Source organism: Vombatus ursinus, unplaced genomic scaffold (genome assembly GCF_900497805.2).
Source record: "Vombatus ursinus unplaced genomic scaffold, bare-nosed wombat genome assembly UNPS02014786.1, whole genome shotgun sequence".
NCBI lineage: Eukaryota > Metazoa > Chordata > Mammalia > Diprotodontia > Vombatidae > Vombatus > Vombatus ursinus.
Window position 1 is genome coordinate 41409728 of NW_020954564.1, and position 17294 is coordinate 41427021.

General features: G+C 37.9%; 1 protein-coding gene across 3 annotated transcripts in view; it reads right to left on the bottom strand.

Moving 5' to 3' along the window:
• The window catches only part of LOC114046857 (CDK5 regulatory subunit-associated protein 2-like), a 144203-nt gene that overhangs the window by 3330 nt on the left and 123579 nt on the right, over positions 1 to 17294 (bottom strand). For 2 of the 3 annotated variants that reach the window (XM_027867418.1, XM_027867417.1), the window contains 7 exons: positions 15411 to 15600; positions 15020 to 15141; positions 13983 to 14219; positions 7605 to 7682; positions 6580 to 6842; positions 4716 to 4859; positions 2008 to 2134 (listed from right to left, as the gene is read on the bottom strand). In XM_027867418.1, coding sequence (XP_027723219.1) covers positions 2008 to 2134; positions 4716 to 4859; positions 6580 to 6842; positions 7605 to 7682; positions 13983 to 14219; positions 15020 to 15141; positions 15411 to 15600 — 1161 coding nt within the window. Of the gene's footprint in view, positions 1 to 2007; positions 2135 to 4715; positions 4860 to 6579; positions 6843 to 7604; positions 7683 to 13982; positions 14220 to 15019; positions 15142 to 15410; positions 15601 to 17294 lie in introns of those variants that run through there. The other variant, XM_027867419.1, reaches the window with a different exon arrangement.

Here is a 17294-nt window from a genome sequence, read left to right on the forward strand (position 1 = left end):
GAAATGTTATACTCCTACTTTTTTATATGGTTCATATTTTTGTATCATTTTATAGCTTACAAAGAAAGCATTTCTTCATAAGAAACTTATAAGGTCATTAGTACAAGTACCGTTACCTTATTTCATAGATGAAGTTAATTGGAACAATGTGGCCTAATAAAATGAGCACTGGACTTGGAAATTTGAAGACCTGAGCTCCCATCAGCCCTGTCATTTCTTCCTATATAATTCAGGACAAGTCACAACCTCTTCCAGCCTGTTTCCTCATCTATAAGATGTACTTGTCCTACCCACCTCAAAGATTAGTGTGAAGAAAACCTTAAAATACTCCATAAATGTCAAGTCTTATTAAATAACTTGTCCAAAATCATACATGTAAGTGGTAATGTCAGGACTCAAAATACAGCACTTTTTCCACAGCACAGTCACATTCCCAAAAGGCTTGGCTCAACTCCCCCAAAATCTACAGAATTAGAGCAACTGATGAAATAAGTCACATTTTAAGTGTAATTTAAGTTCTGACAACCATCTCTCATTTGCACTTCTTCACATGGCTACCTTTCAGTGCTTAGCATAGTGCCTGGCACATAGTAAGGGCTTAATAAATGCTTACTGATTGATTGATTGTAGTATTTTATACCAAATGCAAGGGTCTATTAATTTTCCATTTCTAGATTAATTGTTTCTTGAGACTGCCAAGTTATACCTGAGTAATGACTCAACTAGAGAGTCATTAGAAGGCAGATCTTAAAATACAGGTGTACAGACCCCAACACCATCCTAATGGAGCTAATTACATTCATTGCCAAATCTTGCCATTTATTATTTTATATCATAAGGCATTTGTGGAATAAATTTGGAAATTAAAAAGCAAACTCTGAATACATCACAATCTGTTTATCTGGGTAAGGTATTTGGGGAATATCTATTCATTCTGTGACTGAATAATCATTTTCTCTCTGTGGGTCTCAGTTTTGTCATATACCAAATCAGGATATAGTGTGGCAAAATGCAGAGGACTCCATTTGGAGTCACATCCTGGCTATATGTACCTATATATGACCTTGAGCAAGTCACTCCGTATCTCTTAGCTTTACATTTCTTCACCTGTAAAACAAGGAAGTTTGACTAGAAAATTTCTAAGGTTCCTTCCAGCTATTTTACAGCTGATGAAGAGATTCTGGCTTGGATCATTTAGACAGATTATTTGCATGAACTACAATATGGCCTCAGGGAAAAAGCAGTAGACTAGTAAACATGAGTCCTATATTCTAGTCTTTAATGAGCTATGTACCAGTCACTAAACCTGCTTGTCTACACTTGTGTTCTTGAAACAATAGACTAGAAAGGACTGCAGAAATGCAGAGTTCTTGCAGATATACTGTCCCATTAGCCTAAAATGACTGGCTCAGGTTGCTCTAGGAAGTTCTGCTAGATGTTTATATTCACAAGGGTCACTGACAATTGGGCATTTTACAAACTAACCCCTTTTCTGCTTCAAATCCTGCCAGGCTCATGGACTACTCTTTTCATCCACCTTCCCAGAGGCAGCCAAGGTATATTCCTACTCAGCAAAAAAAACTTAGCTCTCTGCTCCTCAGAAATGGCCCAGAAACTTTCAGCTTTATCAGGACTCAGGCTTGAGGCAGGATCACACCTCTCACTGAGAAAAATGCTGAAATAATGGCCTGAGGGGATTGTTGGGGGGGTGGGGGGAAAGAGATGCCTTAGTCAGCACTCCCCTAAGACAGGGGAAATGACACAGTTAATGCTGAGCAGCTTCCAGAAGAGGCTATTGTGCTGACAACAGGAATGAATATAATAAACACCACTGACACGGCACCTAATCTTTTACAAATACCATGACATATAAGATTTGATGATTAAAAGACCTTAACACAATTTCAACAAAAGCGGGAGTCAAAAACAGCAAGCCCCGAAGTACACAGAATAGACACAGTATATAAACAGAAAAGACTAGGAATCTGAGTGTAAACTTTCACATACGTTGATCAAAGATAACTTTTTCCTGGTGTTTCCTCAGCTGTAAATGTCTAGCTGTACTATACAGCTTCTTCTCTTGCTCAGAAATTTTCTTGCGCAGTCGAGCGATTTCAGCTTTCATTTCAGCAATCTAGAGAGGAAATAAAGATACACCAATGTTGACCTCTTTTTTAGGGTCCAATGGTCTGTTAACATCAGCATGGAGCAAGATATCTGATGAGGAGTATTAACTACAATAGCAATTATCCTTTTTTGCCCCCTCCTCATGATAACCTGAGATCCTTATCTAGCATGATTTTCACATTAACCTCTGAATGTCCTTACCAGATCACTTCTGTGGTTGCCAAGGCTGAACACAGCACAGGGAAGTGACCATCCTGGATACCTTTTCAGATGGTATTCATTTATGAATGGTGGCCCAGGACATTAAAAGTCAATATTCCAACATGGGGGCTATTCAATGGGGACACAACTTCTCCTTGTAGAAGCAGGTATCTGTCTGGCACCCAAAGTTTGAAATATGGACTGTGTTCTGAACTGGATTTTAGGCAGTCCTCCACAATCCTAAGGATGATTTTGCCACATGAAAATAAAGATTAAGATGCATCAAGAGCAAAGATCTAATTAGTTATATTTGGATGTAACGTTACACAGTCCAAAAAAAAAAAATTCAGGTTTCTTCAGAAAACTAAAATCTGTGACTGCTTTATGCTGCACAGTGGGCTATAAGAGTAGTTATCATGTACAAACAGCACTGGGATCAGAAGATTTCTGTTCTGCTCCTGGCTTCATCATTAATTAAATGTGTGGCCCCAGGCAAGTCACTTTACCCCTCAAGCTTCAGGATCCTCCTGTATTCAAAGAGAGCTCTTCACATTTTTAGCCAGTGTTCCCTCGGTATTTCCTCCCTTCTAACAATACTATTAGAAGTCAATTTAATATTAAGGATGGGGTCTAAGTATGCCAAGATCCTATAGTATGAAGCACTTTCCCATCTGGGGAAGAAAAATGGGGAGATTATATTAGAATTAAAAATGATGCCTACAAGGAATGGTTAAAGACCAATGGGGCTGTAGATTCATGGTGAGTGGCATCTTCACTAAGTATAGAAAAATATCCATGGTCCATGGAAACTGTGCTCCCAAGAGATGAAAATGAAAAGTTCAATGACTGGGAATGCCAGACCGTGAGACTTCCCCCACCACCCAGGGGTGGGAGGGGTGGGGGGCCAGAGAAGGGAGGGAAGGAAGCATCTAACTAAAATGCTTTAATTGAATTTGTCCACTGAAGGTGGGGGGTGCTCTCTCTAGTTCCTTCCAAACCTAGAATGCTCTGATCTTATTTATGACAGAAATAGCTTTTTTTGAAGAAATTAAATATGCATTCTTTAAGAGAACAGTAAATAAATCATTAAAGGTAGGAGGATTTGAAGAATTATTTTTTCCTTTATCATCAGTCTAGAAACCGATATTTTATGAGGTTTCAAAGAATGTAAGTTAGAAGCAAGCTACTGTCTAAAAGTTCCAAAGAAATATTACAGGTTAGTCCCTCAGTGGCTTGCTATCACACAAAGTACCTTGCAGAGCTTTGCAAGGAAAGAGATAAGATGTCTATTGTAAGGTGATCAAGGTCCATCCCTACCTACTTAAAATATGGACTGCTTTGCTTCTGTTGAAGGACACAATTTCACTGTGAGAGGAGAAGTCTCATTTATGTACTGCCCTGAATTCAAAGAGTTCATATTTCCTCAAAAGGGATTCCAAAGACATTAAGGAAATCTCAAGACCACAGCAGGAATGGCTAATGGCTTCATAGATACCTCTCACGTTGAAAAACTATCTTTTTCACTATAGTTTTTGCTACACTTTAGAAGTATAAGGGATAGCCAAAGCTTTTTACACTAAAAGTTTACTAACATGGCAAAATTCTTCTTTGTCTAGTATTTGGCTAGATCCAAAAACTTGAGAAAGAAGACTAACAAAATCTTTCAGACCAACAAAGTTGACTGCCACAAATGATCTTTAATCACCAATGTGTGCCTGGTACTACCTCTAAGACAGGTGCTCTGTAGGATAGTCTGTACAAGAATGAGCTATAGGTGTTCATCAGAAGAGATCACCTTAAAGGTGGGTAGGAGAGGAGATATGTTCAAAGGATAATGTGCAGACCAATATGCCTGAAGATAACGACTATGGAAGTTGGAGATAAAGCTAGAAAGTAGGCTGTGGGAAAATTATGAAGAGTCTTAAATGTTATAGGAAGATTTTCTTGGGGACAACCCTTCAGGTTGACATTCTAAAAGATAATTATGTTCTTCTATGGGAAGGGGCCCACTGTTAACACTTCCTCCCTGAAACCACACCAGGAACACTTAACTGTACTTTTTGTTTCTGCTATTTAAAATATACTGCCCTGTACAACACTTATTTGTGCACATGCCTAGTAGCCCCTAGGGGGGAAGGCCCTCAGCAACAGAGATTATGCCTTCTACTTCTCTGTACACTCTCAAAAGCCTAATATTAATGGTGCTTAGCAAAGAGTTGAACAAACAAATATAGGGATCTTTGCCTTATCTGTTATTCACCAAGCGAGTCTGAAACTTGACCAGAGCTCAGTCCCCCCAAGCATTTCACACATGACCAACTTATTTTCAAAAAAGACACTTTTCTCTTTAAAAATGTATGTCTTTGTCACTGCATAAAATTTCATACCTGATTAGAGTGAACAGGACAGTGGCCATTTATGGGAAGGGAAACTCTCCAGAGAAGCTTCAATAAACGAGCTGCCTCTTCTAATATCTGCTGTGCTGTGTTAACACTGTCAGAAAAACCATTCAGAGGTGCCTGGTCTGGAACCTATATTGTAGGATTAGAAACATGTTATATTTTGTCCTGAAAAGTTTATGAAAACATAAGCTGTAATTAGTGGTATAAATCCTTGTGCTGTGATATCCCTGTTTAATATGATGAAGAACAGTATAGAGCCAGGAGAAGCTCCCTAATTTATGAGTTTTAAAGACTACTGAATTATACATTATAGAAGAATTTGGGGGGATTTAAACCAAATCAATAATTGTGATTAATAACTGGTTGCATTTACTGTATTTACTAGGACATGAGGAAAATGCTTGGCAAGACTTGCCTTCTTCATTTGCATTTCATGGCAGGCAATTTGAAAGTCAAATGATGCCAGACATCAATTTAGGCAATGTAAATGTATCCTCCTTTAGCAGACCCTTTTAAACTGTTCTATTTAATGCTGGAATGACTATCAGGGACTCATAAAATATATTTTACTCTGCTGACAAAACAGGAAAAAAAAAATGGCCCAATGTGAATAAGCTCAAGAGACAGCAAAAAACACACAGGGAAGCCCTCCTGCACTAGGAGGACAGGTCTTGTTAACCAGATGCCTTCTGCCAATTGAAAATGAGTGGCTTCAAGTTCTGCCTTTTCACTGTGTGAAGTGAGTCATTTCCCTTCTTTAGGCCTGTTTTTTCATCTATAAAATGGGGAAACAGCAGAGTACGGAAGAAAAGGCAATGGATTTGGAGATTTAAAAAATGGGTTCAAATCCTGGCTCTGCTACTTAATACCTATATATATGATCTTGGGGAATTTATTTCCAGTAAGCCTCAGTTTTCTCATCCATAAAGTGACAGATTTAGACCAGATTATCTCTAATGTCCTTTCTACATCTAAATCATATGACCCTGTCTAGATTTGCACAAATTCATGGGAAGGTGTTTCAAAAACTGTTTTGCTATGAATACTCAAAATAAAAACAATAAGTAAGATAGTGCAACTTCTTTTAAGGGGGTTTTGGTAAGCAAGTGACTGAATGGGCTTGCATACCCAGAGGATAGGCAAGCAAAAAAAAAAAAATCACTAAGCTGCTGAAGCATTATATTATAACCTTAGGGAATAGCCTCTATTTATATCACCTAGGCAAATTAATACTAGTCCAGAAGCCTTAGAGAACCTATACCACTAAAATCATTTGCTAATATCAACCAAAAATGTAAAGCTAGAAGTAGTGCTGTACGAACACAGATTAAGTCTCTCACCTCCAGTTAGCATAGTAAACACTTAAGAGGTTTTGTTTTTAATATATCTGCAAGGCTGGTTTACACTGAGTCTGCCTTCCAGAAACACAAGTTACACAGTATGCATCTGGCATGTGTACTTCTCCCTTGGAGGCAAACAGGACTAACCCCATCTTACAAGAGAAGAAATAGAGAACCAGAAGAGGTTAAGATTTTAAGGCCACAGAGCAATGTTTGTGGTGATTTGAGGAGAGAAATTCAGTCTGATACAATGAGGTTCCATTCAATAAACACAATGGCTAAAAAGGCAAATCATTTGAGTACTGTTAAAAAGGATTATTGTAATTTGGTGTACAGATTTCAAAAGAAGTCCATACACATCCAGCATCAGACTTTGATCCTGAGCCAGTGTCTATGATTTCTTAGGTATTTCATATACAATCCATAAATGTTCTAAATCTAACCAAATGAATGTTGGTTTTGTTTTGTTTTGTTTTGCCTCCAGCATATCTAATTTTTTTTTTTCTTACCTTTAATCCAGCTTCCTGGTTCTTGGGGCCAGAAATGGCTTGAAGATGAACTTCCATTTCTGAAAGTAGCTTCTGGCCTTCACTAATTTGTTTACATAAAGCATTATAATCTTCAATCAACCCCAAAACGTGATGTCCACTCTTGCTGGCCCACATTCGATGGCCAGGAACTAGACGGGGAATATATGGTATATTGTGTGCTGAGCTGCTGCTACAGCATGAAGAGCTGTCCACGTCCCCTCCAGAAGACACTCGTGGCTTTTCTGAAATAGGAAAATGTTTACTGTAATACCTTGCCTTCAGGAAGGTGCACATTTTTTCCCAATGACTTTACCTAGCTCTTTTAAACTCCAAGAGCAAAGAGGAATTCTGGGTATTCTTAGATTTAGGATGTTGCTTGTTTCCCACTGGAACATGAAAAAGCCCAGTGCTTTTCAACTTCTGATTATATTATTTCTCTAGGATGACCCCCTATCCCTGTGTCCATTAGCTGACATCCTACCTGGCTCTAACAGAACTTAACTCCATGAGGCTTTTCTTGATTTTCCAGCTGAATGTGCTACCATTCTCTTCTGAATCCCCACAACATTTATTATTCTGTATTGTATTTATAATTATTTGTGCTGTTGTTTAGTTGTTTTTCAGCCATGTCTGATTCTTCAGGACCCCATTTAGGGTTTTCTTGACAAAGATACTAGAGTAGTTTGCCATTTACTTCTCCAACTCATTTTACAGATGAAGAACTGAGGCAAACAGGGTTAAATGACTTGCCCAGGGTCACACAGCTAATAAGAGTCTGAGGCCAGATTTGAACTCAGGAAAATAAGTCTTACTAAATTCGGCCTGGTACTCTGTCCATTGTGCCACCTAGCTGCCCTTAATTATTTGTGTACAAATCTTATTTTCCCTGCTTAGTTATTGGGTCCTTGAGGGAAGGAAGTGTGTACTATTCATCTGTGTATATTCCCTAAAACAGGGTCTTGAACATAATAAGTGCTCAACAAATGTGTAAATTAGGGAAGTACCTGATTTTGGTGGTAATGCCAAACTGTGATCTGACAGCTCACATTGTTCCTTGTCTTCTGTGGAGGGTTCATTATCAACTGTGAAGCCCAAAATAGGAGGGAAAACAAATGAATTCAAAGATGACATTTTAATCCCAACAACCCACCTGTAAGATTTAAGTATGAATACTTAATCTAATACTTAACATTTATATTGGGCTTTAGAGTTTACAATGCAATTTCATAAGCAAGAATTTAAGTGCTTGCTGTGTGTGACACTGCTAAGCACTAGGAATACAAAGGAAAGCAAAACCTGTCCTTGCCCTCAAGGAGCTCATATTCTGAAGATGGAGACAAACATGAAAATGACCAGTAACATACAAAATATATGTAAAACACATGCAAAGTAATCTCAAATGGAATGCATTAAAATAAGGCAACAGGGAAAGGCCTAAAGCAGGAAGGATTTGAGCTGAGTTTTGAAGGATCCCAGGGAAACTAGGAGGCAGAGGAGAGGAAGGAGAGCATTCCAGGAAGAGAAGACAACCCATGAAAAAGCATGAATACCAGTGATGGAGTATCCTGTGTGAGGACTAGCAAGTATACTGTGTGCTGGATCCAATACACGGTGGTGTATAAGAAGTAAGACTAGGAAAGTAGGAAGGCAGCAGCCACAGAAAGGTAACAGAAAGCCACCGGAATTTATTGAATATCCTAAAGCACATGGTCAAACCTGTGCTTTAGGATAATTGCTTTGGCAAATGTTGAAGGGACTGTGGGGGAAACAGGGATGTCAACATACTGTTTAAGGAGCTATGAAGTGGTCCAGCCATTCTGGAAAACAGTTTGGAACCATGCCCAAAAACTTACCAAACTGTGCATGCCCTTTGGCCCGACAGTACCATTGCTAGGCCTAAACCACAAAGAGATAACAGGAAAAGCACCTATATGTACAAAAATAGTTATGCCGGCTCATTTTTATAGTAAAGAACTGAAAACTAAGGGAGTGTTCACTAGTTGGGAAATAGGTGAATACGTTATGGCATATGAATGTAATGAATACTACTGTGCCACAAGAAACAATGAAAGAGATAGTTTCAGAGAAACTTGGAAAGAAATGTATGACCTAATGCAAAGTGAAGTGAGCAAAATCAGGAAAACAACATATACAATAACAACAACCCTGGAAAGACAAACAACTTTAAAAGTCTTAAGAATTCTGATCAGCACAATGATAAAGTATGACCCTAGAAGATCTATTATGAAACATGCTACCCATTTCCTGAAAAAGATGTGATGGAATCAAGGAGCAAAATGAAATATATATATTTTTGGACATGGCCAAGGAGGAAACCTGTTTTGCTTGACTGTGCATATTTGTTATAAGGATCTGAAAGAAAGAGAGAGCTAAAAGGGAGAACTGCTTTTTGTTATTTGAAAAAAAAAATCATTTTAAAAGAAAATCATTTTGGCAGCTAGGTGAGGAATATAGAGTGAAGAGACTTGAAGTGGGGTGACCAATTAAAAAGCTATTTCAATAGTCCAGGCAAGAAGTAATTAGGGGTCACCATTAGAGTGATAGCCATGTGAGCAGAAAGGAGGCATACACAAAAGATTTTGCAAAGATAGAAACAATAAGATTTAGCAATACAGTGGATATGTGGGTTCAATGAGAATAAGGAGACTAAGGCTCCAAGCTTGTGTGGATGGTGGCACCCCTAACAATAACAGGAAAGTTTGACAGAGGGAAGGATTTGGAAAGAAAAATAATGATTTCTGTTTTGGACATGTTTCATTTGAGAAGCTTACAGAACAACCAGTTCTAGATGTTCAAAAGGTATTTACTGATGTGGGACTACAGCTTAGAAGAGAGATTGGGGCTGAATATTTAGATATGAGAATTCTCTGCATGGTAAATGAACCCATGGAAACTAATACAGTTACCAAGCAATACAGTATAGAGGAGATAGAGAAGAGAAGCCCAGAAAGAGCTTTAGGGCATACCCACAATTAATTGGCATAACCTGGAGGAAGATTCAGCAAAGGAGACTCAGAAGGGATCAGACAGGTAGGATGAAACTAAGAGAGAGGAGAGACACAAGAACCTAATGAGAAGAATGTATGTCCCAGAGGAGATGATGATCCATGATGTCAAATGCTATAGAAATGTCGAGGAGGAGGAGAAGGGGGAGGGGGAGGAGGCAGGGAGAAGGGCTGAGAAGAAGCCATTGGATCCATTTGTTCTTCCTAACGACTCTAGGCAATAGGGGTCATTACTCCCATTCCCATTTTAAAGATGAAAACACCGGGGACTAGAAAAGTAAAATGACTTGCACGAGGTTAGATAGCCATGAAGTAGCAGAATTTGGATCTGTAACCCAAATATTATGCCTCCGAGTATGCCGCCCACCCTTTCCACTCTAGCTCAGGAGTGGAAGGACTGATTGATTAGAAAATAGAAAAATGAGCTATATTGCCCCAGTTGAATAGCCTTATTGAGATGTCAGAATTATATGGTGCCAGCCTTTTAAAGAAGTCATTTGCTTTTTTGGAAAACACATGGCAGCTGTTGAGAAGGCTGGGCAGCCAGTTGCCTTTAAATTTGATCTTTAAAAAGTGGCATACTTAAATATGGATCTCAAAAATACCTCTAAAAGACGAAACACTGCTGCCTGACAATACAATTATTCTAATTCACAGTTGCCCAAATTTTACTTCCATGTTTTAGAAGGAGGATACCTTAGACACATTGGCTTTAAAGATATTCTTAATAAATTTCTCACTAGTAAAGCCTAAATCCAGGCCTTAACAAAACTGAAATGTAGGTGATATTTTTCTCATGATCACAGATAGGAGCTTACAAATCATCCTGTCCAAACCCCTCTCATTTTTACAAATGAGGACACTGAGGCTGACAAAGAAGTAACTTGTTTAAAGTCAAACAGGCAGGAAAGAATCAAAAGTTCTGCTTCTTTATCAACACCTCTGATTCCAAAAATGGTGAACTCAGCCTTGAGGAGAGGCAGAGAGATGAGAAGAGCAGGTATTTTAGGACTAGATGAGTAAGATCTATAGAAACAACCTAATAGAATAGCCCAACAAGAAAAGTCACAAAGTTTCTTGATTCCACAAGAATTACTGAGTGCCAGCATGGTACAATGGAAAGCAGTACTATATTTGGAGTCAAAAGATCTGGGTTCAAATCCCACTTCAGACACTTATTAGTTGTGTGACCCTGGGCAAGTCATTTAACCTCTCTGGGCCTCAGTTTCTTCATCTGTAAAATGAAGGTTTGGACTTGATGGCTTCTAAGATTCCTTCAGACTCTAAACCTATGATCCCCTGAAGACTAGAAAGTAAACTGACAGAAAACAGGTTTAGGCCAACATCTTATATCACACGCCGACATGATACTCCAAATGGATGAGCAATCTAAAAATAACGTCACTTCATAAAAAAATAAAATTATAAGAGAACAGAAGGAAGTGCTTTTCAGAAATATGGTTGGGTAAGAATTCACAAATGAAAAAGGAATACATAATTCTAATCAGAAAAGAAAAAAAAAGACTACTTGTATAATGAAATACAAGGTATGCCAAAAGTCTTAGTTCAGTCTGAATTGCTTAAAACTGCAATAAGTTTTGGGGAATACTTTGCATAAAATTTAAAAGCTTTTGCACAACTAAAATGAAAACAGCTATAAGAGAAATGGTATAGGAGAAATAAAATCTTTACAGAAAATATCTTTGATAAAAGTCTCATAGCTAAGATATACTGAGACAAAGTTATAAGGCCAAAGAGCCATTCATCAAAGGTGTCAAATAATACGAACAGCTAAATAAAAAGAAATGTAAACTAACAACAACCATTTAAAAATGCTCCAAACCACTAAAATAAAACCAAATTAAAATGACTGAGGTTTATTTTTTTGGTTCAGAACTCTAATTTCACTGTAAAAATTAAAAAGTGGGGAAAGGAAGTGGTCTGCAAGGCCTCAACTTTCCTTCTGCCAATTCAGATCCAGCAACTCATCTAATATTTATAGATACCAAGATACTCATAGCAGAAAAAACAAAAAAGAAAGAAAAGAAAACAAAGCAGATGCCCATTGACTGAGAAGTGGATAAACTAATTATGGTATCTGACTAAAATGGAAAATTACTATACCATAATAAATGAATATGAAGAATTGAGAAAAACATAGAAAGACTTAGATGAACTAATGCAGAGTGAGGAAAACAGAACAAGAAGAAAATGCACAATGACTACAAAAGCATAAATTAAATCAACACTAAAAGAGTTCTGAACTCCTATTAAATGCAATAGCCAATCTTGGTTCCAGAGGACAAATGACAAAATACACTTGCCTCCTCTTCATAGGAGAAGGAGACTGAGGTGTTCAGAATGTCACAAATAAGTCTCTGTGTGGGTGAGTTTTGCTTAAACTGTCTCTGTCATAATCAAGGGATCTGTGAAATAGTGAGTGGCTGTGTTGCCCAAAAACAAACAAAAAACTCTAAAGCTTTTAATAAGAAAGAGAAGACAACCCTGCCCTACCAACTACTGGTCATATAACCTTAAATAAATCACTTTACTTCTCTCAATTTATTTCACCATTTGAAAAGGAGAAAATAATGTGTCCTGTCTACCTCCCAAGATTGCTGTGAAGATCAAATAATGTACAATAAAGCTAGCCATTTAACTCTAGACTTCAGGTACTTCTATGGGAAAAAAAAAAGGTTAGACAAATGATCTCTAATGTCTTTCTAATACTAGCCTGCTATTTTCTAGCATTGTTATGTTCTACATTTCCTTTCAGTTCTAACATTCTATATTCTAACATTGTGTTCCATATTCTAAGGTTCCTGCCACCTCTAACATTCTGTGGCCCAACTCTTCCCATTCTTAATATTTGTTCAAGAAAACTGCAATGCTAAGAAGGGGCCTTTCTCTAGATAAGATCTGAGTTTAAAGCTCATGTCATATAACACAGGACAACTAAGTGGCATAAGAATATAACCTTGGGTTTGATGTGAAATCTACAAAGCCGTGTGCCTGGTACTATAGGCCCAGTATGTGTGTGAATAGTTTACTAAACTTCTCTCCAACTGGAATGGCTCCATCATTACTGTCTGACAGTGATGCAAATAAAGATAAAATACGCCTCCAGGATATAAGGCTAGAAATGGATTACATAGTGTGTTCACTGATTGTTCTTGGGAAACACAGTGGCAACTATAGCAAATGCTGCCCTTGATATACAGATGTTTCAGTAAATAGCCTTTGGCTAAACCAAATTAAGGAAGCTTAACCCAGTTTCTATCACATGCAAAATCTGTAGTATTTTGCAGCTAACAGTTGGAAACTCTGAAACCCACTATTGCCAGCTCTCGAATTCAAATAGGGAGAGCAGAAAGCATGAAAGCCAACTTCCAAAGGGCAAAACTGAGAGCACGTGAAGATTAAGCCTGGTACAAAGAGATTTAGGCCCTTTTTGGCCAAGGCACAGTTCACTAAGGAATCCTGGTCTGAGAGAGGTGAAGAGACTTCCCCCTATTTGTACAATTCTGTTCTAAAATTATTCTTTACTCCAAACATGATATAGTAAGAAAAGCAGCTGCATGGTAATCAGGAGAGGGTTCTAATTGACTAGTCACTTAATCTCCCTGGGCCTCTGTGTCTTCATTTGTAAAATGATGGGTAATAAAACAAAGTGGTTGTGAAGATCAAAAGAGGTAACATTAGGCAAAGGACTTTTAAAAATGTAAAGTGCTTAAAAAGTGAAGGGAATTATTAAAAGTTTCTTTATTTATACTGTTTGCTTTGATCACACAACCCGTCTCAACTTCACTGGAAATCAAATTTTCTAAAATGAAGAAATGGAGTCAGAGAGATTAGAATGACTTGATCAAAGTCACAGTGACAAGACTGAGCCTAGATTCCAGTATGCTTTTCTTTAGGCTCTATTATCTACCTTAATGAGTCATATGATGTTAGAGTAAAATAGAGACCTTAGAACATAGAATGTTAGAACTAAAAAAAAAAGTAAGAACCTTAGAATGTAAAATGTTAGAATGGAGAATGTTATAACCCAATGGGGTCTGAAGACCTAATCTAATCTAATAAAATAAATCTAATAAAACTCTCTTAAAAAAGAAAGAATCAGAGGGGTAATGGGGCTTTCCCGAGGTCAAGTGGCTAGTTTATGGTAGAGACAGTACTAGACCCAAGATCTCAACTCCCAGTCCAGTACTCTATCCCCTATATCATACTGCCTGCAACAGAAATCAACAAACACCCATAGCTTTAAGGGGGGGGTGAGGGGAGAGAACAGGAGGATGCAAGAGTCTTTCAAACATTCATAGGTTAAAAAAACGGGTTAAAAAAATGGTGCCCTACCGTTGTTTCCTGGACAAAGCTGCCACTCTTTTTTGGGACTGACTGTAGGAGACACTGTAGCCATAGTGTCCTCCCCCTTTGAAAGCTGCTCCTCTAACTTGTTCCTCAGGGCATTATTTGTCTCGATGCTTCTTTCCAGTTGAACCCTCAAATTCTGTATCTCTGTCAGGAGTTCATGCAAGTCCAGAAGATGGTTTTGCTCTTTTCTGCATTCCTCCAACATATCTTGTCTAGGCTCTGTGACATTTTGTGAAAAAAGACATCTTTTCTAATTAAAAGGTCAGTCTTCCCAGGAACAGGAATAGTTAAGAACATAACTACCTGTATATTCTCTTTACTAACAACCAGTTATAGCTAAAATTATGGCTTGACTTAAAACCAAAAATATTGGCAGACATAATTGCTGCTATTGCAAACACTTAATAAGAGCTGAAAATTAATTTTCACTTCTGCTATAAAAGCTAGCAAATTGCCCACCAAAATCTGAAATTATGTCTAGTGGTAATAAAATCTATGTGGGCTAGAATTAGCGAATCAAAAGAGCCATTTTTTAGGACACCATATAGCATAAAAGTCACAGCAGAGAGGGTAAGGAAAGCAACTGTAGGAGAAAATGACAATTATGATATGACTCTTTGTAAGATAAACTTTCAACTGCAAGAAATTTTCTAGGAAATTCCCAACACCTCAAATTTTAAACTGAGGAAATCAGGGTTTAAACAGTGATCTCAACAATTTAGTATCTTTTAGAGGAATGGGTAGAAAACAGTGTACCCTGTGATAGTACCGTGACACAAACAAAACCACAATAAATGAAATACTGGACCATGCGAGGCCAATGAAAATTAATAATTTAAGACATTCTTATGCTACCTAAAAGAGATAGTTAAATACCAGCACCAGCTCTGTGCTTTATTACAGCATCTCATGACAAAGGGTGTTGGTGCCATCCTTCTCTTATGAGGGCTCTCATCTCAGTATGGCTCCAATATTACCCGGTTTAATTTAAAATCAGATGAGCTCACAGCTCCAAATACCTATCTGTCTTCTGTTTGCTTCTTCCAGCTTTTCATATACCTTGAGTTCAACTCGGAGTGACTGCAATAATTTGGCATTCTCTGCGTACTGTCGTTGCTGAACTTTCATTTCTGCCTGAATCCTATAAAGTTCAGTGTAGGTTAAATTAAAAGATGGTTAAATTTGGTTTATTTTAACACAAGGATAAAACACATGCAAATTACCATTTCATGGGACCACATGTCTACAATTATCCCTGAATTAAATGAGAACTGTAACATGTACAGAACTGAGGGAAGGGTCTGGTCTCCATGGAACAGAAGACTCTCAGCTAAAAACATACAGAGGAAGCTGACTTATTTACCCCTTAACTCTGCACAATGAAAGTTTAAGTGGAGATGAAATCGATACCTGTTTAATTCATGGTGGCTGCTGTAAATCGCATGAGTCAGATGCCTGTTGTTTTTTTCCTTCTCACTGACTTGTTTCTGCAACCTTTCATTTTCCTGCTTGACACATTCATAATCCCTCTGAAGGTGTTCAATGATCATGGTCTTCCTGGAGAGGGATTCTCGTAATTTTTCATTTTCCTTTTGTTTATCTACAAACACAAGCAATATCATTTATAATGGGGACCATTTGTTTTTAAACCTAATTACCCAAATAGAGCACTTCAGTTTAAGTACTCCAAGAACAAAAATAGAAAGAAATTTAATCTGGTTTTTAGGATTTTAGTATTCTAATTATCTTCTGCATTTTGGCTAGATAAATCTGTCAGCATCAAACCTACAGATTCAACTTTACTGGAATAAATTGGTCTTTCTAATTTTCTATTAAATAATGGGCCATGCAAATCTCGTTTTCTTGTCTTCACAAGCAAATGATGAGTAGAAATTTGGAGAACATGGACTGTATACTAAAAGAGTCAGCTATACTACATGAAAAAGGCAATGCTATGGAGATCAGAAAGCCTGCTTACCCCAAACAACTCTAGAAGACTGTTACATTGACAACTGCTGGCTTCCTTCTTCTTCAAAGACCATGAGGGTAGTAGTCAATAAATTACCTTTTCTAGTGATCTATATCACTTAGTCTCAATTTCCTCATGTGTAAAATGGGAATAAAAAATACCTGCCCTCCCTTAAGCTTGGAAGAAAAGTACTTCACACAATATATTATCATCATAAAGGATACCCTGTGGCAAGGGAGGAGTTCACTTCTTAAAGGTGTTGTTCAGTGATAGAGAGGGTAGGGAACACAAATGTTTCCTTGGATCAGGGTTCTAAGATAGGTCTTAAGCCCAATTACTTCAGAGAGGTGAGAACCAGATAAAGAAAAGTCTAGATCAGCAAAAAGTTGATCTTCTGATCATTTCAGAGACCCTGAGAGGTGATGAAGTCTATTTCCAGAACAGAAGAGAACAAGGAAAGCGCTAAATAGCAGCAGGTCCTCCTGCTTAAAGGTGGCAAAAACAAGTCAGTAAGAAGAAATACAACAGGCGTCTAACTCACGTGATTTACAGCAGCCACCATGAATTAAACAAGTTATTGATTTCATCTACATTTAAAACTTCATTGTGGAAAGCTGAGAGGTAAATAAGTCAGCTTACTTTATATCTTCTTAGCTGTGACTCTTAACATTCAAGAGTCTTATTGTTCCACAGAGGCCAAATGGGGAAACTGAAGAGTCAGACCTTTATGGTGTGATTTCCTCATTTTATTTGGGCATAATAGTATCAGCTGAACTCTGTGTAGTCAAGCCCTTTCTTGAATACTCCTTTGCACTTCAAAAAAGTCTACCTCAAGTATTCAATGCAAATTGTTTTCTTGCAAATACTGTACTGGTTTGGTATAGGTCATTTCTCTAGAGTGATTAAATTGAAGTGATTCCCTTAAGAGGACTAGGGACCCAGTTGTTCAATAAGGAGCAAAGAGATTTGCCTTTAAGATAGAGGAGAAAAAAAGATGCAAGAGCTAAGGGTTAGAGCTATCAGAATGGGGTCTACCTAAAAACCTGGGACTTGCAAAGACAGGAGAGCTCAGACCTACAAGGCTGCTCTGCTTGAGCTGGGGCACGACACTAATGACCTCAGTGGCCAGAAAAGATCAAGAAGAGCTCTAGCTGAAGGCAAGAGAAGCAAAGAAATCTCAGAATTAAGAAAATATTTCAGCCAGCCCAACCTATACCTAATCAAGATTCTTTCTTTAGATACTCACTGTGAGACAGAGATAGGAGAGAGGAAAGGAGAGGAGAGGAGGAGAGGGAGAGAGGGAGAGAGGGAGAGAGGGGGAGAGA